Source organism: Symphodus melops (assembly GCF_947650265.1).
Source record: "Symphodus melops genome assembly, chromosome: 7".
NCBI classification, from domain to species: Eukaryota; Metazoa; Chordata; class Actinopteri; order Labriformes; family Labridae; genus Symphodus; species Symphodus melops.
The window spans coordinates 11,528,755-11,555,309 of record NC_136697.1 but is presented as its reverse complement, the minus strand read 5'-3'; the positions used below and the strand labels follow the sequence as shown (position 1 = coordinate 11,555,309).

Genomic DNA, 26,555 nt, shown 5'->3' with positions numbered 1-26,555 from the left:
GAAGAACATGCTATGCTGTATGGAAATGAAATATTTTTTAGGATATGAATTGCTTTTGTGCAAACAGCTAGCATATGAAGTTACTTATTTGTTTTGCTTTCTCACCTCATCACCAACATGGAGCCAAAACCAGCAAAGAGGCTGCTGGGAAAAGGGTTGTGGCATTTTTATGTTACTAGATGTATGATTAATGTACTGGTGCTAGAAATGATTTAAATAACTTTTCACTCCCTACTCTGCAGCTGTGTGAAAATTAAAAAGTCAAACATGCGCTTCCTTGGCGAGAAGTAGCTAAAGAGGTACTGAGGAGGAAATGAAAATGCCTTCTGCCGCCCACAGACTTAGTACAAGATGTTGCAACAATGCACACCTTGTGCAGTTAAAGTCTCAATGCAAATACAACCAAGTTAGATATTAATGGAGATCCTGGAGGGAATTAAAGCCAAAGTAGTCTATTACAAGCCTTGATATAACAAAATGTAATGATTTTGTGCAGTAGGCTAAATTTCTTCGGTAAGGTATGAAAACAGGGAGCATCTCGATGGTCTCTAGACAGGTAGGGCAAGTGCATTTATAAAAGTAAAGTATTAGTAAGCTTCAATACAGACTAGAGGTAGTAGTAAGTTAGAAGTAGTAGTTGTTACTAGTAGTAGTAGTTAGTAAAAGTTAGTAGTAGAAGTAGTAGTAGTAATAGTTAGTAGTTGTAGTTATTAGTAGTTAGTAGTAACAGTAGTAGTTAGTAGCAGTAGTTATTAGAAAGTGTTTCTTTTTTTGTCTATTCATGATGACAATGAACTGACTCCTCAAAGGGTCTGAGTCATATGACAAAACCTCATGACTCTTTGATCTCTGCATGATGAAACCTGCCATACACTAAAACCAGCCTTTTATAATCTCTAGGCTATTTTAATCTAAGTAATATATCACAAAGTTAGAGGAGCGTGTCAGGAGAAGCAGTGGCGCTTTAACCATGCCCAACTGGGATTACTATAACTGGGAGAATATTTCCAAGAGACCTTTTCTTCCTCGTCGTATTCTGTGGTTTTTAGTGTCTCAAAGGAGCATACATTTTTCCAGGAAAGTGATGAGAAAAAAACTGCAAAGTCATGCTGTGTAGTGGAGGGTTGAGCCTGACAGACTGGATTGAAGTGGACTCTGGTCTCGTTGTGACTTGTGTTACCGCGAGAGTGTGCCTGTGTATAAATTCTCTCCTCGAGTTTGTCAGCTGAAGCACTTTCTCTCTCCCCCTTTCTCTCTTTCTCTCGTGCGTGGTGTGTTCAAAGCCGAGGTATGTGTTGTGATATATTTCTGTTTTTTTCATTTAAACTTGTTTTTGTGTTTAGAAGTGGTCAGTTTTTCGCTTTATGCTCATGTTTGAATATTTTTAAACCGCGTAGCTGTTGCAGTCCAACAAGTGGCTTTTATTTAATTATTTCCTTGTTAATAAAAAAAACCGATAACGTTTTTTAAAATTAAAAATGTGTAAAAAAAAAAAACTAACGATATACTTAGGCTACTTACAGCTCTCTATGAATTGGCCTCAGACGTTTTATGGTTTCCACAGCCAAGACCAGACAACAGCCCTGCAGCTACTCGACACTAAAGTCTCATGAGAAATTGATCCTGATTTTACTTGATTTAGATGTTCGCTCATTCAGTGAAATATTATAGAAGTTACATTTATGTGCATTAATGTTACTCCGATCTCTGAACTCATATGAAAGTCCTGTAAAACGTCCAGGTCAAATATGTAGAACTATTTAAACACATATTTTATAAATCTTACATACCAGGAAACAGCTGTAGAAATGAAGTGAAACTGGCTCACAAGTTCCGCTATTATAGACTTAGTAGGCTAAATACGTCTTTTTATTTTAGTTTTATTGCAGGACAATATAACTATCATCATATTACAATTTCGTGTTTTAAAGGTATGCTACATGTTTCCATGTGCAACTTTAATGAGGCTTCTCACTCCAGGATACTTTAATTCAAGGCTTTGCGGCACCCTTTTTATTTTTTTCAAATGACCTTAAATTGTGAACATGCTCATCCTAACGTCCTCAAATTCAAGTCGATTCTAACAGTGATTTAGTCTTTTTTTTTTTTTTTTGGATGTGGTTAAAAACTTCAAGTTTGTCAGTTTACAATCAAACCCTTACATCCAAGAAGCTGGAACAAAACAGAGTTTGAGAGTGTTTCTATAGAAGAGAAGAGAAACGTTTGAACTTTTAATACCTATGCTTACAGCATTGAAAATTAGATCATTCATAAAAAAAAAGATAAACAGGATATTAATGAGCTGATTTGTAATGCATTAATCTGTTTTTCAGATTTTTTTAAAGAATGACAAACACGTCAATTCATCAGCAGATCAGTTTTTTAAGGATACATGCTTACTGTACATACCCAGTGCTTTCAGATTCATGTTTTCCTCATCGTAAGAAAGGATTTTGGTTTGTTGTGATTCAAGAAGAGAATGTGTAATCCATAATCTGTATCCTTGTTCTTTAATCTGTTCAGACTAAAGATGTCTGCAGGAAAGGCACAGATTGGAAAGTTGGCCCCGGACTTCACAGCCAAAGCCGTGATGCCAGACGGACAGTTCAATGACCTAAAGCTGTCAGACTACAGAGGTAGACCTCAGCCATTCTTTCATCCTCTGATTAGTGGAGGCTTTGATGGCCGACTGTATTCAAAGCAACAAAATACTGAATGGTTATACATTTCCACTTCTGAAGGCTGAAATAATTTAGCCTTCTAGTGCTGTGTGCATGTATCATAACAGACACACTAACCTCTTTGTTTTGTGTCCCTTTGGTGTAGGGAAATATGTCGTCTTTTTCTTCTATCCGCTGGACTTCACTTTTGTGTGTCCGACTGAAATCATCGCCTACAGTGATGCTGCAGACGATTTCAGGAAGATCGGCTGTGAGGTCATCGCGGCCTCCGTCGACTCCCACTTCTCCCACTTTGCTTGGTAGATATGAGGCTTGTTTTTTAAGTACAAACAGGGACTGTTTGAATTCACTCTTTTAACACCTTTTTTGCTCTTTGTTTTCAAAGGACCAACACACCACGTAAGCAGGGCGGTTTGGGGGCCATGAAGATTCCTTTGGTTTCTGACACACGACGCACCATCTCTACAGATTACGGCGTCCTGAAAGAGGATGAGGGCATTGCCTACAGGTGGGTATTCAAATACATTCTTTATAAAGTAGCTATTCTTATATCATTTCCAATATCTCGATTGAGTCGACCTCAAATACTTGTGCAATGAAAAATATATAAATATCTGTATCAATTATCAACAGCCTTGTGGCAAAATGCCAACGTTAGTTTTTCATGTTAGCCCGAGATCTGAAATCAAGTCAATATCAGGTTATGACAACAGCCCAACGTTGGGAACAACGTCACACTATTAACCTTTTTAATCTGGTTTTCTTATGTTATTGTCCTATGGCCTGGCTCAGTAAACATAAGGGAATCTTTACTTTATAACAAGCTGAGCCAAGGTCAGGGACCCGTTGGAATGTGGCTCCTTCCTACGTCATTAGTCAAGAAATATTGTTTCAGGACACGAGGACATAAAACTATTTGATTTGTTTGTTTTTTATTTTTATTTTTTTCTTCGCTGAAATTTTTGAAGACAAAAAAAAAACACATTTAAAATGTGTGATGGTAAAACATAGATTTATATTGATTTCATTTAGATATTAAGCTATGACTAATGTCCCAATTGTTGCCAACATTACATTGTTGTTCTGAATACTCGAAGGATAATTTTCTTTCATGTACTTCTCTTTTGCTGCCCTAAAACAATAGATGGTGGTGGTGACCATAGTGTATTTTTACCCAGGCAATTTTTCTGGAAATGCAGAAACTGGTTGTTTTTAAGGGGCTAAACTATGTAGGTAGAGAAACCATGCACTGACTGTCATACAGGCAGGTACTCCACACCGTGTTGTACACTGCCTCACAGAATATGTGATATTGGTAATTGTGTTTGAATGACTCTGTGTGGTTGTTATTATTTTGAGTTGGTCTCTTTAAGTATGTTTCAGTAAATAAAGAAGGGTTAAAGCCAGTGTTAATAGCTTTAACTTTTGTTTGGACGTTTTTTTCTTAACATATTATTTAAATAAACAACCTGAAGTATTTGTTGTTCCAGACAGTGATTTAACACATTTTCCTGACTGCACTGAATTCATGGGGCCTCAAGTTTTCAAAGACAAATGATCTGCTCTTGTTCTCTATTTAAAGAGGTCTGTTCATCATTGACGACAAGGGCATCCTGAGACAGATCACCATCAACGACCTCCCAGTGGGACGCTCTGTTGAGGAGACAATGCGGTTGGTCCAAGCTTTTCAGTTCACCGACAAGCACGGAGAAGGTCAGTTGATGCTCATTATTGGTAAATGTATTCACTGCCTCCTGCAGCTTACAATTTGAGTGAATTGAACTATTCAATTTCTTAAAGATTTAATATATAGTTGTATTGAAAGTCAAGCTATTGTAATAATAAACACAATTTAAAACCTGTTTATGTTAGAACAAACACTATGAGGGCTTTTTGTACTTTCTTATCAGGGCTGAGGTTAAGATGAACGTTATGTTCCTACTTAAAAACAACAGGGGGCTATATATCTCATACATGCACGTCATATTGGCAAAAGTCTTCACTGTCTCATCTACCGGGCCAGGACTCATTACAGGCTTATCTTTTCAGTCTGCCCCGCCGGCTGGAAACCAGGAAGTGACACCATCAAACCAGACGTCCAGAAGAGCAAAGACTTCTTCTCCAAGCAGTAATAAACCCAGGGCCAGAGTCTGCAGCCTGCTGTAGGAGATTTCATTAGAGATTACATTTCCAGACAACAATATTTAAGTCAGCTGCTGTGTCCGCAGAGGATTGGTTCAAACTTTTTTTTTTGTAATAATGCTGTGTGTCTTATTGTCTGTGGGGTTTAATAGTGCACTTATGACCAAAGTATGTCATCGTGCTAAGTTGTGGTAATTTAACTGTACACCTGCGAAATGTCTGTTTACTCTTTCCTACCATTCCTTACAATTACGAAAAGAAAAGGACCACACAAGCTTTTTTTATTTAAACGATACAACAAAAGGGCACCCTTTGTTGTGTTTTTGTTACCTTTTGCTACTTTTTTTTTTTTTACAGTGCACATGTTCTTTAATCACAATAAAGATTACGGTTAATAAAACACTGTCATTCATATCTTTCAAAGGAAATCACAGTTTAGATGTAGTGTTCAATCTTATTTGATTAAAATGTTAGCCGTTTATGTTTTCAAGAACACTGGCTTACATGTTATTTTTGTCTTTTAAATGGACAAGCCCATTGTTTTTGTCATTTATCACATCTGTGGATCACTTCCTCAAAGGAATATAATTAACAGTAGAAGACTTACTAAAAAGAAATACACATCTGTCAGAGCACCTTTACATTAAGAGGAGACTTAAACTGCACACATTTGACTGACATCTCCCTAATCCAACTTCATTACAGCAGCCTATACCTTAAGGAAAAAATAATTTTAAAAAGTAATTTTATTCAATGTTAGGCCCCAGAAATATCCTGAGTGAGAAGACCTTTGAATCTTGTATCAATGTGTGTGTGTGTGTTTAGGCTTCCAATCAGTCAAAACCCCCTTATTGTTTTAGATCAAACGTGAAAATAAATACAATAACCAACTCAAAAATAAAAACAAAAAAACAACACTTCTGTGAATTAGTGTAGTATTTATTAAACTTTAAGACCTTATGGCCCCAATGTTTATAACTGAAGACTGCTAACATTGTTCATATTTTCCCACTGTTTCCAACCTAATGAATCTAATGAATTTTGCTTCAAGTTGTTCGCTAGATGAAATTTCTGAAATCTAACACCAAAATACATTCTACCATTGTGTTGATTATGGATTTAATTATCGTGAAAATATTTTTTTGGGTCCTTCAAGATGTCAGGGGAAAACTCTTACTCCACTTTGTTAAAATTACCATGTTAAACTGAAATCTATCTATCTATCTATCTATCTATCTATCTATCTATCTATCTATCTATCTAGCTATCGATCTATCCATCCATCCATCCGACATATTACGTATATTGTGTAAATATTATAGCACAGTTAGTGACGTCACTGTACGATCGTTGCGGGCGAACCATTGGCGGGAAAACTGAAGAAGAAATCTGGATGATGTTCAAGTGATTTTACTCCTTCAGTGACTTTAAAATCCCTTGTTTAGAAGTAGACTTAAATCTCACAGCAAAATAATTTAGAGAGATAAGGAACTTTTATGTTGTCTTTTAATGCGCTGGTTCTAAATATTTGAATGTCTGTATTAAGCTAGCTAGCCTCATTAATTATTTTTAGCATTAAAATAACCTGGTAATATCAACAACAACAAAGGAGAAAATGGCATCTGGGAAGATGTGCATTAAGAAGAGCACGGATGGAACTGCTGAGGTTTGACCACTCTACATACTAACTATATTTAAAGTTTAATTTGTAAGTGTATGTACTTGTTTATTTGATAAGGATTAAAGCCATGTATATGTCTGCTCTAATGTAAACTTAACGGAGACAACAGCGCCATCATGTGGCCCCCATGTCACACGTCATGTTAAACTAAGCATCTTTCTTCCTGTAAATAACGCAGGTATTCACATGTATGTGTTTTGATAGTGGACGGGGCTGTTTCTGAATGACTTGAAAACCCAAAACGAGTCCCTTGTGTTCGTGAAGAGGATGGTGGCTGTGGCCGTGTCCTCCATCACCTACCTCAGGGGCATTTTTCCTGAAGATGCCTACAGATCCAGATACCTGGAAGGTGAGCGCAAATACAGACGAGTGAAGAGCAAATCAGTAATAAATAACGTGAAGAGTACCTTTATAGTGTATCATAACTTGTCTTTTTTAATTAGTGTTTTCTACACATTCATTCTGGAGTAGCTCCAGATATTTAACTGAACAGATAGTTGTGGTGACCGTAACTCTTAACCCTGTCAACAGATTTGTGCATCAAAGTTCTGCGTGAGGATCGAAACACTCCCGGTGCCAGCAAAGTTGTGAAATGGTAGTTCATATTTGTCTTCCTTAAAGGTTATCCTAACCTACAGGACCCACTGTTATCTATATTGATAATCATTGCTATGCAGCTGAAGACAATGTCATCTCCTCACCTGGTTTGTCTTGTTTTCTCTCTCTCTCTCTAGGATCATGGGCTCCTTTGATGCATTGGAGAAGCAGTATGTAAGTCAAGGCATCCACTAATACTTTGAATTAGTAATGTTTCACCTCGTCTGCCATCTTGGAAAAAAACAAAACACTGCTTTGATTCATTTCCTACACTTTTCCCTTTATAGCTTCAGATTGTCTTCATTGGGGTGAGTGAATTAAGTCAGTAAAGTATCATTTATGATAAAACATATTAAACAATAATTCTCCATGTTTTTAATATAGGTGTACACCAATCCAGATGAACCAAATGTAAGTTCCCCTCTTATTAAAAAAACTACAAAATGAATAATTATGAAAATGAGAAAATTATGAACAGCAACAAGCGTGTAAGCAAATCACAATTCCAGCATGTGGTCTGATCCTAATATCTGTTCTCTTTATTTCAGTGTATTGTTGAGTCATACCAGTTCAAGTTCAAATACACTAAGAAGGGGCCAGAGATGGACATACTCAGGTTTGAATGGATGTTTGTGTTAATGTTTTAAACGGGGCGTCCACACAAGATCACTTAATATAAATGAGGGGTTAATCACTTCCATGAAATTATAGGAACAACGATGTGAAGGTGCAGGTGACTCTGGAGGACACCAAGAGAGCCACAGTGCTGCTCATCAGGAAGCTCTTCCTGCTCATGCAGAACCTCGAGGCTCTCCCTAACAGCGTCTACCTCACCATGAAGCTCTACTACTATGACGACAGTAGGGCGGACTCGATGTTACGAGAAATCCTCACCTGGTTCATTTTTCATTGCATTGGCAACATTTTTTGTCCTCTCCTTTCAAAGTCACCCCAGCAGATTACCAGCCACCGGGCTTCAAAGAGGGCGAATGCGACAGCCTCTGGTTTGAAGGCATGGCCATGCACTTCAAGGTGGGTGAGGTGCAAACCGCCTTTCACACCTTAAGAGTCCGTGTGTCCGCGGAAAAAGGCCGACTGGAGAAGCTGCAAGAGGGGAGCCACCTGAGGGAGATCAAGCAGACTCCCCTGACAAATCCTCTTGAGAGGGAAACCATCAAGGTTGGTGCAGAGAGACAAATATTTAAGTACACATTTTCAGAGTTGTTTCGCCGTTCATTCAGTTTGCTGCAAGTTTATTACGATTGTTGCTCAATACCTGTTGCAGGATCCTCATGAGAAAAAGTTTGAAGACAAAGACCTGCCTTCTGAAGACGGTGAGTTTATGAGCTGCTACTGTTGGAAAACTTCAAAATGTTCAAAAGATTTATGCTGTTGACTTTCTTTTTCACAGAGTCTGCACAGTTCAAGAAACCTCCAAGATCTCTGCCAAAGGTACAATATCAGGAGACAGATGATGATATGAACGTATGCAGGATTAATAGTAAATCGTAATGCATCATGGTAAACGGAATAAGTGATTTTCTCTTTTCATCTAGAGAAAAAAAGCATCAAAAAATCTGACGAAGAAGAAGAGGAGGAATTAACGATGTGGTGAAAAACAAACGAACAGCAATGTAAAGACAAACGTCAACTATTTCTTCATTTGATTGCATTGTTAAACACCGTTTAGGGTTACGTTCAAACCATCTTCATATGTTTCGATCATTTCTTCTACTCTTAAGACAAGCTGGTACATTCACAGTTCTAATGGAAACAACATTGCATAAAAATGTGCAACGTGTACAATATGTAAGAATTAAAATCTATTTAATGTTCAAAGTGCTTCATTGTTTTCATATTTTGTGGATAAGACTAAATTGATGAGTTTTGTTCAGAAAATAAAGCTTGATTTGTAAACATTTGTTTGTAATACAAGTCTGAAAAAGACATGATTCTGTACATGTACGACATGTTAAGCAATAAAACATCAAGGAAAAGAAAAGTATAAATGACCATGTGTGAGTCTTCTCTATGCTTGAGTAGATCGAGAACAATCTTCCACTTCATCTATTAGCCACGATGATAGTAAAACGTCCACTATCCCATGTTTCCGCCTGGATTTACTGCACTTCTGAAAAATACTGAAAAAACAATCGCATCCGCTCCCTGACTCAAGGTTCGATTCTCATCGCTGTGAAGACCTTTTTCTCTCTGAGTGATGCAAGTGTGGTTTGGGCCGTCTCAGCTTGTTTCAGTCTCTGGTTCTGTGAGAAAGCTCCTTCTTTTTCATGTCTTAGAAGAAGCTGTCCACATCTCCCATCTCCACAAACACAGTCTTCAACTGAGAGTAGTGCTCAATTGTCACCTGGCCGTTCTCCCGTCCTATACCTGTTGAAAGTACAGATGATCATTTAGATGAATGTAACCGGCGAAGTACTGAAACTAGGCTCTTTTAAATAAATACACGCTGTGACGGTGCTGTATTACACTCTGCAGGGGGAGACGTCATGTCATCATGTTTCTTTAGTTACGACTTTGAGCAAGCTACAGGTTGTACCTGACATTTTGAAGCCTCCAAAGGGCACCTCCACAGGAGTAATGTTGTAGTTGTTGATGAAACAGGAACCAGCCTGGAGATGTTCCACTACACGATGGGCTCGCTTCACATCCCTAAAGAAAAACAAACTCGTCAACAATGGCAAACTACATTTAACACCTTGAGGTTTATTGCCTGTACCAACTCATTAAAGCGTATTTTACACGTCAGTTGTTGGTGGACTGAATATACCTGGATTTGAACGTCTTGAAAGGATACACAACCTTGAACACACAACCAGAGAGCTGCTCTAACACTCTGCAGAGCACGAGATTGTTCAAAGTAGATCCAACAGAAAGGTAAAGAAATGAAAGATTGTTCACTGATAAATATTGATGGTTAAAAGAAAACCCTGCAAGTATAAAACCATTCCCTCCAGGGCTTCACTTTGACTCCTAAAATGTTGTCAGTTCATCTTTGAGTCCGAGTAAACATTTGTTCCAAATGTGCAGATATTCCCTACGAGTATTTCTGAGTTATCACAATCACAAAAATGGGACGTCAATAACTTTCTCGACCAGTTAACCTGTATTTTCCACAATTTATTGAAGCAGTTCATTATTTTTTCCGAGAGACATTATTTTGATATTAGTGTGTAATTAACATTTGCAGAATTTTGGACAAAGGAAAACTAATCTTCTACATAGTTCACATGCCTTTATTTTTCATTTGTTTTGTTCAAATCAACCATCAGTCATTTTCCTTTTCCAGCGTTAATCTAGACTCTTAATCTAGAATCTCACTAAAGCACAATGTGGTTGAAAAGTCAGGTCCACCGCATGTGTCACCACCAACTCACCTGGTGAAAACTCCTGCAGCCAGACCCAAAGTGGTGTCATTGGCTCTCCGCAGCACCTCCTCTTCTGTCTCAAAGGACAACACGGACATGACGGGGCCAAAGATCTCCTCCTTCACACAGGTCATGTCATCTGTACAGTTACCTGTACGTGGAGGACAAAAAGCCAAATGTCCAGATGTTAATGAATGAACACTGTGTTCATGTTGTTCAACAATATGTCGACACCTTTAATCACAGTTTACTCACGGAAGACAAGTCTTACCCAGCACACATGGAGTCATGTAGTATCCATCTTTGAGTTTGGGATCTGATGGGACGAAAGGTTCGCCTCCACACAACACTGAAGCCCCCTGGGAAAGCAGGTCTAAATTTAAAAAGCTGCTCAAAGACCTAAAGACCTAAAGAGTTTTATTTCAGTTAAGCAAAACTAATTGAAGTGATCTTACCTCTTTCTTTGCCTGGTCGATGAAGGACAGGACTTTTTCCAGGTGAGGCCGACTGACCAGCGCTCCCATTCGGGTGCTCTCTAACAGGGGGTCACCTATCTGGATGGCTCGGGTCCTCTTCACCACATCCTCCACAAACTGAGGCAGAATATCCTTCTGAACAAAGACTCTTGTACCGTTGCTGCATACCTGCGATGTCAAATCACACAAAAAAGAACAAGCTTACATTTTGTAAGTGCACAGAAGCAGCGAGAACAGAACTAAAGCACGATATCCTAAACTGGAGCCACGATGTACCTGGCCTTGCGACAGAAAGTTGGCCATGAGAGCTCCTCTCACAGCGTTTTCCAGGTCACTGTCCTCAAAGATGAGCAGAGGAGATTTCCCCCCGAGCTCCAGCGTTACAGGTTTCACCCCCTTTGATGCCATCTCCATAATCTGTGGGTCAAAGTCTCATTTTTAGATTGTTCTGGGTATGAATCCAAGATTAGGACAGAGAAATCTTACCCATTCATGAGCGGTATGAAGCTGAACAGTTTTGGGATTTTTATTAATTTTATTTAGACGACAGAGAGTCATTTACATTTTCCAAAATGGGAGATAACTCTATTTATAAATTTATAAAGTCAAATGCAGAAGAACAATGTAAAAATCTTTTGAAAATGACAATGAAGCTGGATTTTTTTAATAGATGTAATATATTCATTAGAAAATAAAAAATGTAAATAGTGCAGGGCTGACCTTTTTGCCGGTGGGCACACTTCCAGTGAAGGACACCTTAGCGACGTCAGGGTGGTAGCAGAGTAAGCTGCCCGTCTCCTGGCTGCCCTGCACCACGTTGAAGAGACCCTCAGGAGCTCCAGCAGCAGCGTACACTTCTGCCAACATGACGGCTGTCACAGGAGTCACTGGTGACGGCTTGAATACCATGGAGTTCCCTATTTTAGATGATGGATTCAAGAAACAGCTCACATTGTTTGAGGTTGTACATTTGGCAAACCTGAACAATAGATACAGATCTCTATCACAAATACGTAATTTCAGGATTAAAAAACACAGGTAGGAAACATAATGGAGGCGTAGATCCACCTGTTGCTGAAGGGTCATCATTTTAGTTCAGGATTACTTGTGGCTAATCTCAATGTACAGACTACAGAAAAAGAGTAGAAAGTGTGCGGTTTAGTGTGGGCAGTATTAACCAATCACGTGTCAGCAGGTTTAGGCGTATGCAGGAAAAACTGTTTGCATGGAGCGCAAAAGCAGAATTAACCGACCGCTATAATGACCTCCCAGCTCCCATCAGCTGTAGCCTGACGACCATTTATCAATCTGCTTGACGCTGTGTCGCAAAATCCAATCAGTGTTTAGATTTGCATACTTCCTGAATGCATCAGAAATAATTAAGCCTACCTCCACTCAACAAACCTCACAGATCTCCTCACGAGGACAGGCCTGACAGATGTACTTTTACTTAGTTCAAATCTGCATCATGATGCTGATATTTCGGCAAACTTATGACCAAGTTAAATGCATGTCGGTTTCTTTTTGAAGGAAGCCAGATCGAAGCCTAGGGCTACTATTGACAGTTTAACTGTGTGCTTATGTGTGCAGGAGTTTTTGTAACAAGAAAAACTAAACTTGCTGCAAATTCTTCCAATATCACACACACAAAACAATGATCACCTATCCCATACCACAGGCCAGTGCTGGAGCTGATTTCCAGGCTGCTATTTGAAAAGGATAATTCCAGGCACCAATGCCGACGCAGACCCCCAGAGGCTCCCTGCGGGTGTATGCGAAGGATCCACCAGGCAGCTGGACATGCTGGCCTTGAGCAAAGAAAGACAGGTACATACATGTTAACAGAAAGAGCACATTTAAAAAATCCAAACACTTGGAGCTGCATTAACAAAGCTTCCTCATAAATAGAGTTGCTCCCAGTAATAATATTTAAAAAGACAATTCTTGTAAACATGACATTGTCTAATAGAACTTCCCCTTACAGCTTAGAGTAGATCCTGGTAAAAAGAGAGAAACACATCTTAACCCTGAAGAGAGCTCCTCGTGTGAGGAAATGTTGAGAGGAGTGAGGAAGACTTTTAAAAAAAGCCGAGGAGTTCTCAAGCTGAGGAGAAAACGGTGGAAAGTTTGTGAGATGAGAGTTCTTTAAGTACTGAATGAAAGTTAAAAACTACAGGCTGGATTGGGATAGATCTCATTAGAGATGCACTCTCATTTGAAAACACCTAATAACACTTCCAATGAAAGTGATCACAGCATTAAGATATTTGTGGGTAAGGAGAAGTTTTTTTTAATGAAATGTGGGGTCCTCTGCTTGACTACCTTCCTGAGGATTTGACCAGTTTTCCCTAAACTGGTCGCGCCCACCTGGAATAAATCCCTTCTCTTGTGTCTTGTCTTGTACTGTACTGTGAAGATGAAGGGGACGCCGTGGACTGGGACTTTTTCTTGCTAAGAATAGATAGATGGCTATATGTGTATATATTTTTGTCTTTTCTTTTATGTTTCCCTTTTAATGACATGATGGCAAAAATGTTTAACTTGTTTTTCTGTTGAAAACCAATAAAAATGTTACAAATAAAAAAAAAAGTCCAATATTTGTCATCTGGAGAAAAGCAACCATTTCCCCTCGATTATCTAAATGAGATGAAGAACGAAAGAAACCAGAAGAACGGTAAATAAAAGTGAGTATACAGAGGGGAGGGGGGACAGCGGGTGTGTATTGTAACTAATGTCTTGTGTCCTGCCTGTCTGTATACTGCTACTGGATGCCTTGAATTTCCCTCGGGATCAATAAAGTATCTATCTATCTATCTATCTATCTATCATATAAAAATGTATCAGCATGTGAAGAGGTTACTCTATTTGTAGACTTATACTTTTTAGATTTTTTTTATTTTTGGCCTTTGTTTTTTTTTTTTTTTGCCTTTTATTATTGTAGAGGGAGGACAGTGGATAGAGTCGGAAAGGGGGAGAGAGAGTGGGGAGAGACATGCGGGAAATGGCCACAGGCCGGACGCGAACCCGGGCCGCCCGCGCGCGAGGACTAAGCCTCAATACATGGGGTCGCGCGCACTGCAGCTGCGCCACCGGCGACCCCGACTTATACTTTTTAAATATGGTTTACAGTGTATTCAACAGTGACGCTCATTCACCCTGTCTAACTAGATTTCATGACTTCATTGATCTGTCCTTTTACGCCCCAAAGCTTATTAAAGAATGTATCACACCAAGTAAGTAGCTCAACCACACCTTTCATTCGTCTTTGCTCTGGGAATGTTCCTTAATTAATCACTCCTAAGTTTGGACTGGAAAGTTCCTTGAAGCTCAGTTAGACGCCCTCAGAGTGTCCGTCAATATAGGATCAGAAATGGAAGTATTGGGAGTCTTTTTCTCAAACAACATATTCAACAGCAATGCTTCGGTTAGTGTTTAAGATTAATGGTTTGATACGGACAGCCTTTTAAAAATCAAGCCATCATGTGATGCTTTCCCACAAAAACAACATTTAAAACTCGAGATTGTTCAGAATATTTATGTGTGCCGTCTGTCGTGCTTGTATCCGTTATTCTAATTTGCCACTTTCCTCCAGAAATCCCATAACTCAGTGTGAGTTGTACTGAACCGACCTGCCAGAGTGCTGGCGAGCCCTGCACAGTACTCTATACACAGTCTGGCAGAGTCCACATCCAAACGGGCCTCTGTGATGGACTTTCCATTGTTGACCACCTCCATTTCAGCTATCTCTTCTCTCCTGGCCTGAGCGTGATAGAAAGGGGACGTGTCATTTTTGTCAGTGTGATTGTTACACAACAATAAAGAAATCACTAGATTGGCAAAACAGGACACTGGCATGAATACGTTGAGAAGAAGAGAATTATATGAGATACTCGAGGTGTTCAAAATTCAACTTTGAAGCTTCTGTTGTTACAGTTGAGCTGACCTCTCCAAACATTCAAGTAAAGACGTAAAGATTCTTAATATTCCTTACTAGATGTTCCTAAAAGATCAACAGAATAAACAAAAAAAACAAATCACCTCAATGATATGTGCAGCTTCAATCATAATCCTTGCCCTCTCCATCCCAGACAGCTTACTCCAGAGGTCAAAAGCTGACTTGGCAGCCTTCACAGCCTGATCAACCTCCACAGCACCACACGGCTCCAAGTGGCACAAGACTCGCCCTGCAGAAAGGAACATATGACAAGGATTAGCGTTTAGTAGACAGGATATACATTACAAGCAGAGGTTAAACCACTTCTGTTAGGTTCAGCTGTCTCACTTTGCTTGTTTGTTCACTTCTTACTGATTCAACATTAAAGAAGGACATTAAGTATAGGACTTGTTTTCATGCATTTGCATGTTGAATAAATGCAGTCTTGAATATTTATTTTTCCCATGATGGCATAGGGCTGCAGACAAGCTTAGCTCAAAAGGAGTAAAGACATAGGAATTGAAACTAGGAACCAATGCATGGCTATCCATTTTAGGTTGCTTACTTAGAACTGGCCGGGGACTACAGCTGGAAAATAGACAAAAAGTGCCAAAGCTGCTCCTATTATTGTGAAAGGGGACTGTCCACAAAACAATAAACTAAAACTTAAAAAACGAAGTCATCCTGAAAGTCAATAAATTCATCTACCTATAAAAGAAGCAAGATTGATATAACAGCTAGGATGTGATTATATGACTCTGCTGAAGCTGTTCAGGGGAGAATACAAGAGGAACGACCAGTGTGTGCACAGTTTACATTACCTGCATGTTATTATCAAAAATATATGATGTACCATGGCGCGTACTTTTAAAGCTACTAAGTGATATGTACTTTAGGATAACCTTTAAATAGCTGAAATATGTTCGACATGTTTCCCCAGACAGATGCACGCGCACAGACAGCCTGTAGCAGGCTCGTAAACATGTTCTGAAGCCAAAGTCCATTAAAAAAAAAAAGTCAATGAAGTCAAAAGACTGCAAAACATTACAGTTACTTATAATATATATATATATTCACTGTGTGTCTGACCTGTAGCAGGCTCGTAAACATGTTCTGTGTTGCATTTCTCTCGGCTCCTTCTCCTCTCTCCGGCCCAGAAGTTCAGCGGAGCTGAGACTTCCACTGAGCCGGAGGACACGAATCGTACCGCCGCAACCAAGGGAGCAGCAGGCCGTCGTAGAGACGAAGCAGCTGCGAGCTTCTGGAGCAGCATGGTTACACAGTGACTCCTGTCCTGGAAATGTTGCTTACTGTAAAACATATAATCATTCACTGCATTTAAGCCAAGTTAGATAAGAAAGACATGAAAGTACTACACCTACTAAAAGTTAAATTAGCTTAAATTAGCAGCAAGAACTGTACATAACTGGTACATGCTAGCAGCGGTTTGATCACCTTGTCATGTTGTTTAAGCTTCATGTTTAGACCCCTTTGAACTTACTTACATGTTTATTTACACGTACTGCTGTTTAGATTTAGGCAACTTGTCTTACAGCGAGTGTTGACGTACTTTTTCGCTGCAGTTGATGCCCGATTCACGGGATGTCGGAAGAATTGGAATAAATCATTTTCTTGAACAAACGAGAGGTGCGTCTCGGATGAAAGTCAGAAGAAAAGTTTTTAACCCCAGTTTTCAGATTTTTGTTGTGATGTTACACAGGAACATTGCGAATAAAAGCAAATATTGACTGAGTGGTACATACATACATTGTGTTGTTCATGTTTTGCGCAACAGAATTGGATTAATTTGTGATCTGTAACATGTATTGGTCTTTTACCGGTAAGTTTCACGTAGATCACATTCAAACAATACAACACATCATCTTTTATCGGTTGTGTTCTGTGACGTTTTTAGTAAAGAACACGCCGAGGAAAAATTACTTTTTAAAATCTAGACACTATATCATCCGAGTAGCACATGAACGTTACATCATTTCGTAGCGGCTCAAGCAGGAGGCGGGACTAAAAATGTTCAACGGTTTCATCCTATGATTTGATATTTTTACTGTCAGTCACAAAAAAAATAAAGGCAAGATAATAATAATACATACATAATTACGAATGGCGACAATTAATGTCAAACATACCTAAATATATAATTAAATAAAATACTCAAAATAGTATTGCGATGTTTTTTAACAATCGCGGTTGCGTTGTGGGAGGAGCTTCGCAACAATAATGATCCAACGCAGCACCAGCTCTGAGCTCAGACTGCAAGTATGGCCGGAGACACTGAGACACATCTGAGGGACCGGGACGAGGACACAACCATCACTCGACAACCTTTTCTTATCGGTGTCTCCGGGGGCACAGCAAGTGGCAAGGTCGGTACCCTAGATAGCTAATGTGATGATTGTCTTAAGTTGTCATGGTTAAATTTGAGCTAATTCACGACAGTTGGTCGCCGGCTGCGAGTTGACCGCGTGGCTTCAACGGCTCAATGCTGGGGTTTGATTGACAGCTCTGTCATCTGTTTAAACTACCCAGCCTCGCTAGCACCGGTTTAGCCTATCAAGCGTGTCCACCAACTCTTGCAATAGACTTTCAGTTTGTTTTATTCAGCTTTTTTTCTCGTATTTGCAAGGCCTGACAGTCTGTTAACTTAGCACTAGGTGCAGATCACCAGATGTTAGCTCACTTAGCCGCCTAGCTAAATTCCATCACATGCTAGCAGTGCCGGCTGCTGCGCCAGACAATAGCCTGCCACAAGGCTCTTTGAGCTGTTTGTAAACACTGGGAACCATGTTCAACTCCCTGTCTACAATACCGAAGAGAAGACTGTAACTATATATTTATATTCAATCACACAAATGTCCGTCTTGGCTTGTAAATGTTAAATACATGTTCTGATGGAGTGACCTAGTGTAACCGATAGATGTTGAATAACATTAACCTAGATGTTGGAGCAGACTCTGGCGCCAGCGGGAAAAAATAAAACAAAAACATCTCCATAGATTTTCCTCTTTATTATACCCAAGCCGTATCTTTGTAAAGGAGCAAGACCAAATATATAATCTTTAATGTTATGACACATTTAGTTTACCAGCAGTCCATGCCTATTAAAACAGAAGCCGACTTTTATCGGGTTATATCATGAATGAACGTTTTCCTTTTATTCGCTTTACTGTAAGTTGCGCGGCTGCGTGGGCTGATGACACGTGAACGGAGGCGCGCGCTGACGCGCACACAGACATGGAATTAGATGAAGACGTCATCAGATTTCTTTGTTATGATCCGAGTGTTTCCTGAGATCTGGCTTTGTAAACAAGACATTATATAAACCGGATACGCTACTGGAACATGTCAGGGGCTTTTGTTTTAGGTGTCAATTTGGGTAGTTGGTATTTGGGGGGGGGGGGGTCACCTTTCCTCTGATCTTTGTCCCAGATATAATCCCACTGGCACAGAGCCAGAGTTTTGCTTCCTGAATAAGCCTTACAGGGGACCGGATGAAGTGTTATGTGGAAAGTTTTGACTTCAGACTACACCAGTGGATGATGAAGCCTGGCTGCACGTGTCGTTGATGTGATTTTATAGTCCTTGTCTGTAATCAGTTTTGAAGCAATGCAGATGTTTTTGTTTTTTTTGTCTCAGTGGATGAATGATTCAAGAATAGATAGTCTTATCTTCATAAATTCATAAATGCGGTCTTCAGTAATAAAAATAATGTTGGTCACTTATACTGGATATATAAAGTTCACCTTTATATATCCAGTATAAATGAACCGAACAAATGTTGTTCATTATTACATATTGTCTCTAGCTAAATAGATAGATAGATAGATAGATAGATAGATAGATAATAGATACTTTATTGATCCAGAGGGAAATTCATGATAGGAATGATACATTCCTATCCTCATGTGTTGATTTATAATAAATGTTACAGTTTTTCGCTTCATCTAACTCTCTTGGGGTAGGTCAGGTGGGTGTGGTTGGAGTTCATTGTGGTTCAATATCAGGGACACAAAGGCAACAGAGCCTCTGTGGCCTCAGATTGCTGAGTCAGCACTGGGTATGAGATCCATTTGGTTGGCAGGGTCAGTGGGGACAAATATGGTGGGTCGGTAGGAGTTCACCTACACTTTTGTTAGCTGATGCATACAGGTTGGGAAATCCCCCACCTGCTCTGCCTATTTTCTGGTAGATCTTACCGAGGGGTTAAAAATGAAATGGTAAGCTCCTTTATTGTGGGCTCTTCTGATCCATGTTTGTGTCTCTGCAGTCGTCAGTATGCGAGAAGATCATGGAGCTGCTGGGCCAGAACGAGATCGACCACCACCAGCGGCAGGTGGCCATCCTCAGCCAGGACAGCTTCTACAAAGTTCTAACTCCAGAGCAGAAAGCAAAGGCACAAAAGGGCCAGTTTAACTTCGACCATCCAGGTATAAACACACTTGATAACTTGTGTTAGGGCTCATGCTTTTATGCAAGGAGGAACACATGCTACACCTTTGCTGGCTTTTATTTGATCAGGTAAATGCATTTTCAGCTGGTTTGAAACGACAATGGTTTGTGAAAATAGATGGCATTAATGTGTTGAGTATGTGAAGCCTTCCCACTAATGAGGTTAAAGCTAATAATACTGTATGTCATGCAAATTGCGGAGCAGACGAGAGGTCTTTAAACAGACACGTGTTCAGAAGTTTGCACAGCAGCATTCTTTTCTGACGTGTCACTCAATTTTTTTTTTCCGATGCGTTTGGCAGATGCACACACTCCATTTTTGGAGTCCGACTGCGGCCCTCTAGCTCCTGCTTCCTTTCTCAGCTGATTTTAAACCCCCTCAGTCAGCAGGCCTTTCATAGTGGCAGCTGCTTCCAGGGGCAGGCAGAACCCAACACCTGTTAAATGCTGAAGGGACTCCTGGGTTACCAAACGTGCAGTGTTGGTCCCACGTGGCCACATGGAGCTGGTGTAATGTGGGTTAAATATGACATCTCATCAAGAGCATTACCATGCCTTCTTTTGTCCTCAGATGCCTTTGACAATGAGCTGATAATGCAAACACTGCGACTGATCCTACAGGGGAAAACCATCCAGATCCCGGTTTATGACTTTGTCACTCATTCCAGGTGAGCTACTCATGATTACTGGCAGTGTTATCATTTAAATGTGATCTGATGATATGGTTACTGATTGTGTGTGTATGTGTGTGTTTCCAGGAAAGAGGAGTTTGTCACAGTGTATCCGGCCGATGTGGTCCTGTTTGAGGGCATCCTTATGTTTTACTCCCAGGAAATCAGAGACCTGTTCCAGATGAAGCTGTTTGTCGACACCGACCCAGACACAAGGCTTTCACGCAGAGGTGTGTGGGGAGAGCTGCGTTAATAACCATGGCGTGTGTAACGAGTACAGAGAAGAGCTCCACCTACGGCTCATAAAACTGTCACCTCCTTAACGTTTCCTCTGTGGAGTATATTTACATGCCAATATGTCACAAATTCATATACTCGGTTTGCTTTCTCTGTTTCAGTTCTCAGAGACATCAGTGAGCGTGGCAGGGAGCTGGAGCAGGTGTTGGCTCAGTACATCACATTTGTGAAACCGGCCTTTGAGGAGTTCTGTTTACCAGTGAGTGACATGTTGAACTCCAAACATCTGTAGCTCTCGTCGGATTCACCAGAATGGCCGACTCGATGTGAAAATATTAGCTTTGTGTAATGCATGCGTTTCCTGCAGACATTGCTGTGAAGAGAGGCGATTTTAAAGGGATACTTCACCCATTTACATGAAGCTTTGTATCATTAGAAACATGGTAGTAGTGTTGAATGTTTCTAATGATACAAAGCTTAATGCAAATGGGTGAAGTATCCCTTTAAGTATGACACAAAGAAACCTGCTTATAAACCTGTTTATAAAGAACTTGTTGACATACTATTTTATTTCTTTACTTCCTTCTATGAATGCTAATCTGTGTGAGAGACTTTGTCCTAATTTGTGCATTGTTTTTATCACTTTACTCTTACTAGACTAAGAAGTATGCAGATGTGATTATTCCACGAGGAGCAGATAACCTCGGTAAGCACAGTTAATGTACAGTGAAACCAAAGGTAACAACCATACATTGCATAAAGTACTAAACTCCTTACAAACGCTGTCAGCAAGTGAGTACCATCAATCTAATGTAGGAGGCATAAATGTAAGATAACTTTGATTCTGTTTCAGATTTATTTCCTTTTTAAAATGACCATCGTTGATAATGAAGTGCACTGCTAAGTCCTCCTTCTCTCTCCTCCTGGTTTCCTCCAGTGGCCATCAATTTAATAGTTCAGCACATCCAAGACATTCTGAACGGCGGACCAAGCAAGCGTCACAACGGCTGCATGAACGGCCACAGCACCCCACGCCAGAGGCGGACCTCCGAGTCCAGCAGTCGGCCTCATTGACCCCATTACACCTCTCTTCTTGGGGTGGAGAGGGGTGTGCGGGTCACGCTGTAAATAATGCCCGTTATTGGCATCACTGTATTTAAGAGAGGAAAAAACAACAGATGCAAAAAGAATTGAATTGCCTTTTATTGTAATTATGACTACTCATGTTATAAGTTACTTAAATTGTAATTATTGGGATTTAGATTTTAGTCTGGAGGGTTAAAGACATGCCCTTGTTCTTCTTGTGATGAGACCATGGGTTAAAATTAACCTCATGCATTTTTCTCCCAGGTTGCAATTTGTTTTTTATGTATCCCCTGATGCTTCATGGAATAATTCATGCCGCTAATGAATAAAAGAGGGGAATCCTTTTTTTTTTCTTTTTTCTTTTTTTTTTTTGTAATGTCTGATAAAACTTGAACCCCTAAAGTCTGGGGAAGCTGATAGATGTTTCGAGGGTTTCCAAATGAGGAGGATGACAATACGAAGAAGAGTTGAAGAAACCAGGATTGCACTCTGTATTTGTACTGACAATCTTGGGAGTGTTTTCTACACTTTGAGTGTTCAAAGATGTATTGTGTTTCTCTATGGGTCTGTTTTCTACACAGAGTCCACCGCATTGATTCTGTATGTTTGCAGCAGCAGAAACGCACTACATAATTTTCCAATACTGACTGTCACATGCTGAACAATGTGACTACAAGAACAATGAACCCAAAGGCTGAAAGATTGAAGAAAAGTGCTGTCACAGTCCAGTGTTGTAGATATTGTACATTTTTGGAGGATGCATTTAACCTCTACCTAATTAATTCAAACATATTGTTAAATTATTCCTGTTAAAAAAAATCCAACACTTGAGTTACAAAATGGGTTAGGTTTCTCAAGGCTGGCTACTTCAGTATGACAGTTGCAGCCCTGCTGAATCAGATTCTGATTTCTACACTCAGGTTGATGATACCCTTTTGATCTGAAATGCCAGAAAGAGACAGTTATCACAGAATAATCCGTTTTTTCCCAGGTCAGGTGGTTTATAACCACAAAGACACCACAATGCCTCTGTGAAGTTGCCTCAGGTTTTCATGTACAGTAAGTATCCACCGTAGACCGGTTTCAACACTATCTCAAGGTTACAATAAAAGATCTGATGGATCAGTGTTGTATTTGTGCTGTATTTGTTTTGTATCGAAAACTTGAATGATCGATTTGTACTGTATGGCTGTTTGGAGTACACGTGGTTGGATGATTTCTAGATTAATGACGTCACTTATTTACAAGTCAATAAACTTGACAGTCCAGTGTCCTCGTCAAATGAGTGTTTATTTACTCAACGCCATTGAATACTGTGTTTTCACAAGAGTTCTTTACATATGTGAATTATTGGGTGAACATATTGTTGAACAAACACGGATTGTAATATATAGACTACCGGTAGTCACAATAAGTAGGTCATGGATGCTATGTTTATATGTCCACGAGATGGCGCTGTAGTATCGATGACCCACATTTAACATTATGATGCGTTTAATAACCCTAAGCACGTAACATGAAATACTGACATCGCTATTTACAGACGCGAGCAATCATAAAGGTAAAAGAAAATACGAAATCATTGGAAAACAAACTAAACTCAAATATTTTAATTTAACTGTTTTTTTGTCTCTGTTTCATGACAGCGGCTACAATTTTACTAAACCTTTGTCATCTCCTCAGAGGACAATAACATGGCATAGTTCCGAAGCCAAAATGAACCAAGGGTTCCTGAATGCAGCAGGAGGAGTGGTCAGTAGGGACGCGTCAAGATGGTGGTATGTATCCCTGCTGCATGTTGCTGATGTAAACAGCGAAGTGTTTCAGATGGGTTAATTGTCTTCTGTTGTTTTGTCGTATGAATCACAGAAGTTTGGGCTCCAGTTTAAAGCCACCTTGGAGAATGTGACCAATGTTAGACCGGTGGGCGATGACTTCCGCTGGTTTCTGAAGGTAGTATGATCAAGTCAAGCCAGCATGCTAACTGACTCCATTAGATATGGTATTATAACTGTACTCCCTGTCGATGTAGCCTCCTCTTTCTCTTGCTCTCATCTTGTAAGGTTAGGTGCTGACAGTAACTCGTATTTACATGTTGTTAACGCTGTTCATTGTTCACCTCTTCTTTCTGACTTCTTTCTATCCATGTCGTCACTTCTCTTTGTATCTGTAATTAAATGCCTTGACTTTAAAGTTGTAACAGTGCAGACCAGATGCCGTTCATTGTCTATGTGTGTCCCTGCTATGATTTTTTGACTCTTTAAATAATCTCACAATAAACACTTTGTGCTTTGCCTCTGTATTTAGCTGAAGTGTGGGAACTGTGGAGAGGTCCCAGACAAATGGCAGTATGTCACTCTTGCGGTAAAGATAACATTTTGTTTATGTGAAATATGTATTTGGTGCGTGCCATGCTCACTGTCTAACACTATACCTAATGTGTTTGTCATTCAACAGGATAGTGTGCCACTCAAAGGAGGAAGAGGCAGTGCCAGCATGGTGCTGAAGTGTAAACTTTGTGCCAGGGAAAATTCAATAGGTACCGGCTATTATGTCATTTGACTCAAAATCATCAACTCAAAACTCTGGTGGATTTATAATTGGTTACTTGCCTCCCTGCAGATATCCTGGGTGATACCATTACACCTTATAATGTAAGCACCCTTCCTGTACATGACACCAGCCTCACAGTCCACATAGGAGCTTCAGTTGTGCCCCTATATTGCACCCAATTGCCACATGAATGCATGACTGATTATAGAGGAGAGACATTGCTAGGTCACTTGGCTCTCTATTTATAGAGCTGTATTGAATGCAACCGGTGAGGATAATGATGCACTAAGTAACAACAGAATAACGGTGAAACAATGATTTGCTTGTTGTGCACTTTGTTTTACAGTGTTCGGTTTTCTGAATAAGTTTAGCCTCTTTCATACTAAACGTAAAGCATCACAAACTATTTTGGAAAGGCTAAATGTATGCAGAAAATCTTATGCTTTAACCATGTTACATCAGTTTGTTTTTGAGTGCAACTATAGAGTGACTTTATTGTCTCACAAGTTGAGAAATGTGTCTGCTTTTCTGCTGTGTTGAAGGCTGAGGACAACGAACGCTTCAAGACGATGGTGCAGTTTGAGTGTCGAGGTCTGGAGCCCGTCGACTTCCAACCACAAGTGAGAGTCTTTGACCCGATAAGGGTTTTACAATGTGTACAGAGTTCCCGTTTCACAGCAGGCGTTTCAACTTAAATATAATGATATTAACATGGATGTGTTACACACGAAGATGGTAAAAAGTCTTCTTCGCTTGCAAAAGTACACAGTGTAGATGCAGCTCAGACAACATCACAGAACGCTCGACTCGGGTGTCTCACTCATTGTCGACAATCGTGACCCTGAGAGATATTTTCAGAGACTATACTGGATTTGTGCTATGTCTAGGTGTAAAATGTCACACATTCAGTGTTTAATGTGGAGCATGAACATTTCTCTTGAGTCAGAAACTAAGAAAAACCTCAGAAGTTGACAACGTAATGATGTCATGTGACTCACTTCACTTTCCTCCTCTTTCATAAACTCAATCCAGGCTGGCTTTGCTGCTCAAGGTGAAGAGTCTGGCACATCATTTCCTGAAGTCAACCTACTAGAAAAAGTAAGTTCAGTGGAAACAGCTTGTCCTTTAGACTGTAGTGTCGAGGAAATGATCAAGACTTGACTCCACACAATGAGACTCCTTAGACTCATATGGCTCATGTTGATGAAAGTTTATACATCAGATGAATACAGCATGATTCAACATCACACTTGAGGTTCAGTGTCATGCCCAAACACAACTTCCAGACACTTCCAAAAGCTCTGCATATATTCAAAAAGACATTATCATTATCAAGGTCATGTGACATTGACCCAGCTAAAATAATCTGTGACGTCAAGGAGCCTGGAGTGAACAACAAGTCTTCCCAAACATTCTGGCAGATATCAGGAAGAGCTGTTCACTCTCCAAGCTGTTTTTGGTCTCTAGACAAAACTGAACTGTATCAGGTCTGACTGACATTAAGAACAGTGAATTAACAATACACATTAATTAAGGTATTATTCAAATATTTGAACAAACTTTATTTGTCCCTGGGGGGCAATTCACAGAGCAGTAAATGAATGACAGTGCAGCTATACTAAAAGATACAGAGTCAAGATAAAAACAAAACACTAAAGTGTCATTACAGAAATTCTATGTAGGAGAGCAGTTTTAACCTGTGTTCACACATGTGCTACTTTTAGTAGCATTTCTTGAAATTGTCTGGATGGGTGTATTTGTGAATAATAACATTTTAATATGGACTTTATTTTTACCATTGAGCATTCCTACTTGTGAAAGTTTTTTTTTTTTTTTTAAATATGATCATTAGAACCTGTCAAAGACTCTAGATAAGGGCATTTTTGTCCTCACTCCATTCTGTTTGAACGAGTACATTCATTTATTGAGTTAGTTCAAAATAACAACATTATTTCCTTTGGTGTTTACTGTCAGCCCTTTTATATTAATAACTACCAACTTGCGTATTTCAATTTCAGGACTGGACAGACTATGATGAAAAAGTCAGTGAGTCGGTGGGAATCTATGAGGTCACACACCAGTTCATCAAGTGCTGATGTCATGTGAAAAGGCTTCAGAGATGGGCAATGAACTCTCAAACCAAACACTCGCAGGCTTATTTCCAGGCTTCAAGGATGTTTCAGAAGCGGAGGTGGTGTTTTTTTTTTTTTTTACATTAACAGGAGGGGATCACCACCACCAGTTTCCATTCACCTGTGGGATTAATCAACCCGTTCAAATTGTATTTTTCAATGCCTGAATAAAATTGAAAGGTGAAACATTTCTTTCAAGATTTTTCCTTGAAAGTTTGAGTGCCTTTTTTATTTATATAGAAGAGACTATAGAAAAAGCTCATGTACAAAATAAACCAAAAAAATCGTAAGAATTTGTAGAACACCACATAAATCTGAACAGTGCAAAGAGTTGCAAATACAAGAAGAGCTCTCACTCTGTTATTGTGTTAAGGTACTGTAAACTGCTCATAAATCATCATAGTTAATCGTATCACATATCAACTATCTCCTTATAATTATAGAAAGTCACACTGTTATTTAGATTTCTTCCAGGTGGAACCATACATGGAAAACATACTAGTATTAAACTG

The 26,555-nt window shown here is 39.6% G+C and overlaps 5 protein-coding genes across 8 annotated transcripts; 4 read left to right on the top strand and 1 right to left on the bottom strand.

Annotated features, from left to right (window-relative positions):
- The first annotated feature begins 1,175 nt into the window (after positions 1-1,175).
- On the top strand, positions 1,176-5,233 carry prdx1 (peroxiredoxin 1). Its single transcript, XM_079347761.1, has 6 exons — positions 1,176-1,288; positions 2,524-2,636; positions 2,827-2,980; positions 3,067-3,189; positions 4,264-4,394; positions 4,731-5,233. The coding sequence occupies exons 2-6, from the start codon at positions 2,531-2,533 to the stop codon at positions 4,811-4,813; spliced, it is 597 nt and encodes a 198-aa protein (XP_079203887.1). The 5' UTR covers positions 1,176-1,288; positions 2,524-2,530; the 3' UTR covers positions 4,814-5,233.
- Positions 5,234-6,158: 925 nt separating this feature from the next.
- On the top strand, positions 6,159-9,110 carry zte38 (zebrafish testis-expressed 38). Its single transcript, XM_079348234.1, has 12 exons — positions 6,159-6,489; positions 6,709-6,853; positions 7,036-7,099; positions 7,239-7,275; positions 7,389-7,409; positions 7,486-7,512; positions 7,650-7,717; positions 7,813-7,961; positions 8,048-8,280; positions 8,387-8,435; positions 8,513-8,553; positions 8,658-9,110. Exons 1-12 carry the CDS (start codon positions 6,439-6,441, stop codon positions 8,703-8,705), a joined length of 933 nt encoding a protein of 310 aa, XP_079204360.1. The 5' UTR covers positions 6,159-6,438; the 3' UTR covers positions 8,706-9,110.
- aldh9a1b (aldehyde dehydrogenase 9 family, member A1b) lies at positions 8,912-17,123 on the bottom strand. 4 transcript variants are annotated; one of them, XM_079348232.1, is made up of 12 exons: positions 17,045-17,123; positions 15,987-16,207; positions 15,002-15,147; positions 14,593-14,722; positions 12,637-12,771; positions 11,684-11,880; positions 11,240-11,380; positions 10,943-11,131; positions 10,759-10,846; positions 10,497-10,638; positions 9,659-9,771; positions 8,912-9,489 (listed from the first exon to the last, which is right to left on the bottom strand). In XM_079348232.1, the coding sequence occupies exons 2-12, from the start codon at positions 16,168-16,170 to the stop codon at positions 9,395-9,397; spliced, it is 1,560 nt and encodes a 519-aa protein (XP_079204358.1). In that variant the 5' UTR covers positions 16,171-16,207; positions 17,045-17,123; the 3' UTR covers positions 8,912-9,394. The 4 variants fall into 4 exon arrangements, with proteins under 4 accessions (XP_079204358.1, XP_079204356.1, XP_079204357.1 ...); XM_079348230.1 differs by lacking the exon at positions 17,045-17,123 and adding an exon at positions 16,353-16,539; XM_079348231.1 differs by lacking the exon at positions 17,045-17,123 and adding an exon at positions 16,403-16,538.
- uck2b (uridine-cytidine kinase 2b) lies at positions 17,075-22,626 on the top strand. Its single transcript, XM_079348235.1, has 7 exons — positions 17,075-17,281; positions 19,183-19,342; positions 19,936-20,032; positions 20,123-20,265; positions 20,434-20,531; positions 20,930-20,978; positions 21,210-22,626. The coding sequence occupies exons 1-7, from the start codon at positions 17,177-17,179 to the stop codon at positions 21,344-21,346; spliced, it is 789 nt and encodes a 262-aa protein (XP_079204361.1). The 5' UTR covers positions 17,075-17,176; the 3' UTR covers positions 21,347-22,626.
- A 399-nt stretch (positions 22,627-23,025) lies between these two features.
- czib (CXXC motif containing zinc binding protein) lies at positions 23,026-26,256 on the top strand. Its single transcript, XM_079349162.1, has 8 exons — positions 23,026-23,136; positions 23,228-23,311; positions 23,666-23,722; positions 23,816-23,897; positions 23,981-24,012; positions 24,454-24,531; positions 24,944-25,009; positions 25,930-26,256. Exons 1-8 carry the CDS (start codon positions 23,131-23,133, stop codon positions 26,005-26,007), a joined length of 483 nt encoding a protein of 160 aa, XP_079205288.1. The 5' UTR covers positions 23,026-23,130; the 3' UTR covers positions 26,008-26,256.
- The last annotated feature ends 299 nt before the right edge of the window (positions 26,257-26,555 follow it).

What these genes read in the sequence shown, in the direction of transcription:
- czib (XM_079349162.1), top strand. An exon ending in ATACCATTACACCTTATAAT is followed by an intron (nt 24,013 to 24,453) that starts GTAAGCACCCTT and finishes GCTGTGTTGAAG; the next exon opens with GCTGAGGACAACGAACGCTT. An exon ending in AAGTCAACCTACTAGAAAAA is followed by an intron (nt 25,010 to 25,929) that starts GTAAGTTCAGTG and finishes TTTCAATTTCAG; the next exon opens with GACTGGACAGACTATGATGA.
- prdx1 (XM_079347761.1), top strand. Translation starts at nt 2,531, where the DNA reads ATGTCTGCAGGAAAGGCACAGATTGGAAAGTTGGCCCCGGACTTCACA. An exon ending in AAAGCTGTCAGACTACAGAG is followed by an intron (nt 2,637 to 2,826) that starts GTAGACCTCAGC and finishes CCTTTGGTGTAG; the next exon opens with GGAAATATGTCGTCTTTTTC. An exon ending in CACTTCTCCCACTTTGCTTG is followed by an intron (nt 2,981 to 3,066) that starts GTAGATATGAGG and finishes TTGTTTTCAAAG; the next exon opens with GACCAACACACCACGTAAGC.
- aldh9a1b (XM_079348230.1), bottom strand. An exon ending in GCTCGCCAGCACTCTGGCAG is followed by an intron (nt 12,772 to 14,592) that starts GTCGGTTCAGTA and finishes TCTTTGCTCAAG; the next exon opens with GCCAGCATGTCCAGCTGCCT. An exon ending in TCGACCAGGCAAAGAAAGAG is followed by an intron (nt 10,847 to 10,942) that starts GTAAGATCACTT and finishes CTGCTTTCCCAG; the next exon opens with GGGGCTTCAGTGTTGTGTGG.
- zte38 (XM_079348234.1), top strand. Translation starts at nt 6,439, where the DNA reads ATGGCATCTGGGAAGATGTGCATTAAGAAGAGCACGGATGGAACTGCT. An exon ending in CAGATCCAGATACCTGGAAG is followed by an intron (nt 6,854 to 7,035) that starts GTGAGCGCAAAT and finishes CCCTGTCAACAG; the next exon opens with ATTTGTGCATCAAAGTTCTG. An exon ending in TTGAGAGGGAAACCATCAAG is followed by an intron (nt 8,281 to 8,386) that starts GTTGGTGCAGAG and finishes TACCTGTTGCAG; the next exon opens with GATCCTCATGAGAAAAAGTT.
- uck2b (XM_079348235.1), top strand. Translation starts at nt 17,177, where the DNA reads ATGGCCGGAGACACTGAGACACATCTGAGGGACCGGGACGAGGACACA. An exon ending in GGGGCACAGCAAGTGGCAAG is followed by an intron (nt 17,282 to 19,182) that starts GTCGGTACCCTA and finishes GTGTCTCTGCAG; the next exon opens with TCGTCAGTATGCGAGAAGAT. An exon ending in TTGAGGAGTTCTGTTTACCA is followed by an intron (nt 20,532 to 20,929) that starts GTGAGTGACATG and finishes TACTCTTACTAG; the next exon opens with ACTAAGAAGTATGCAGATGT.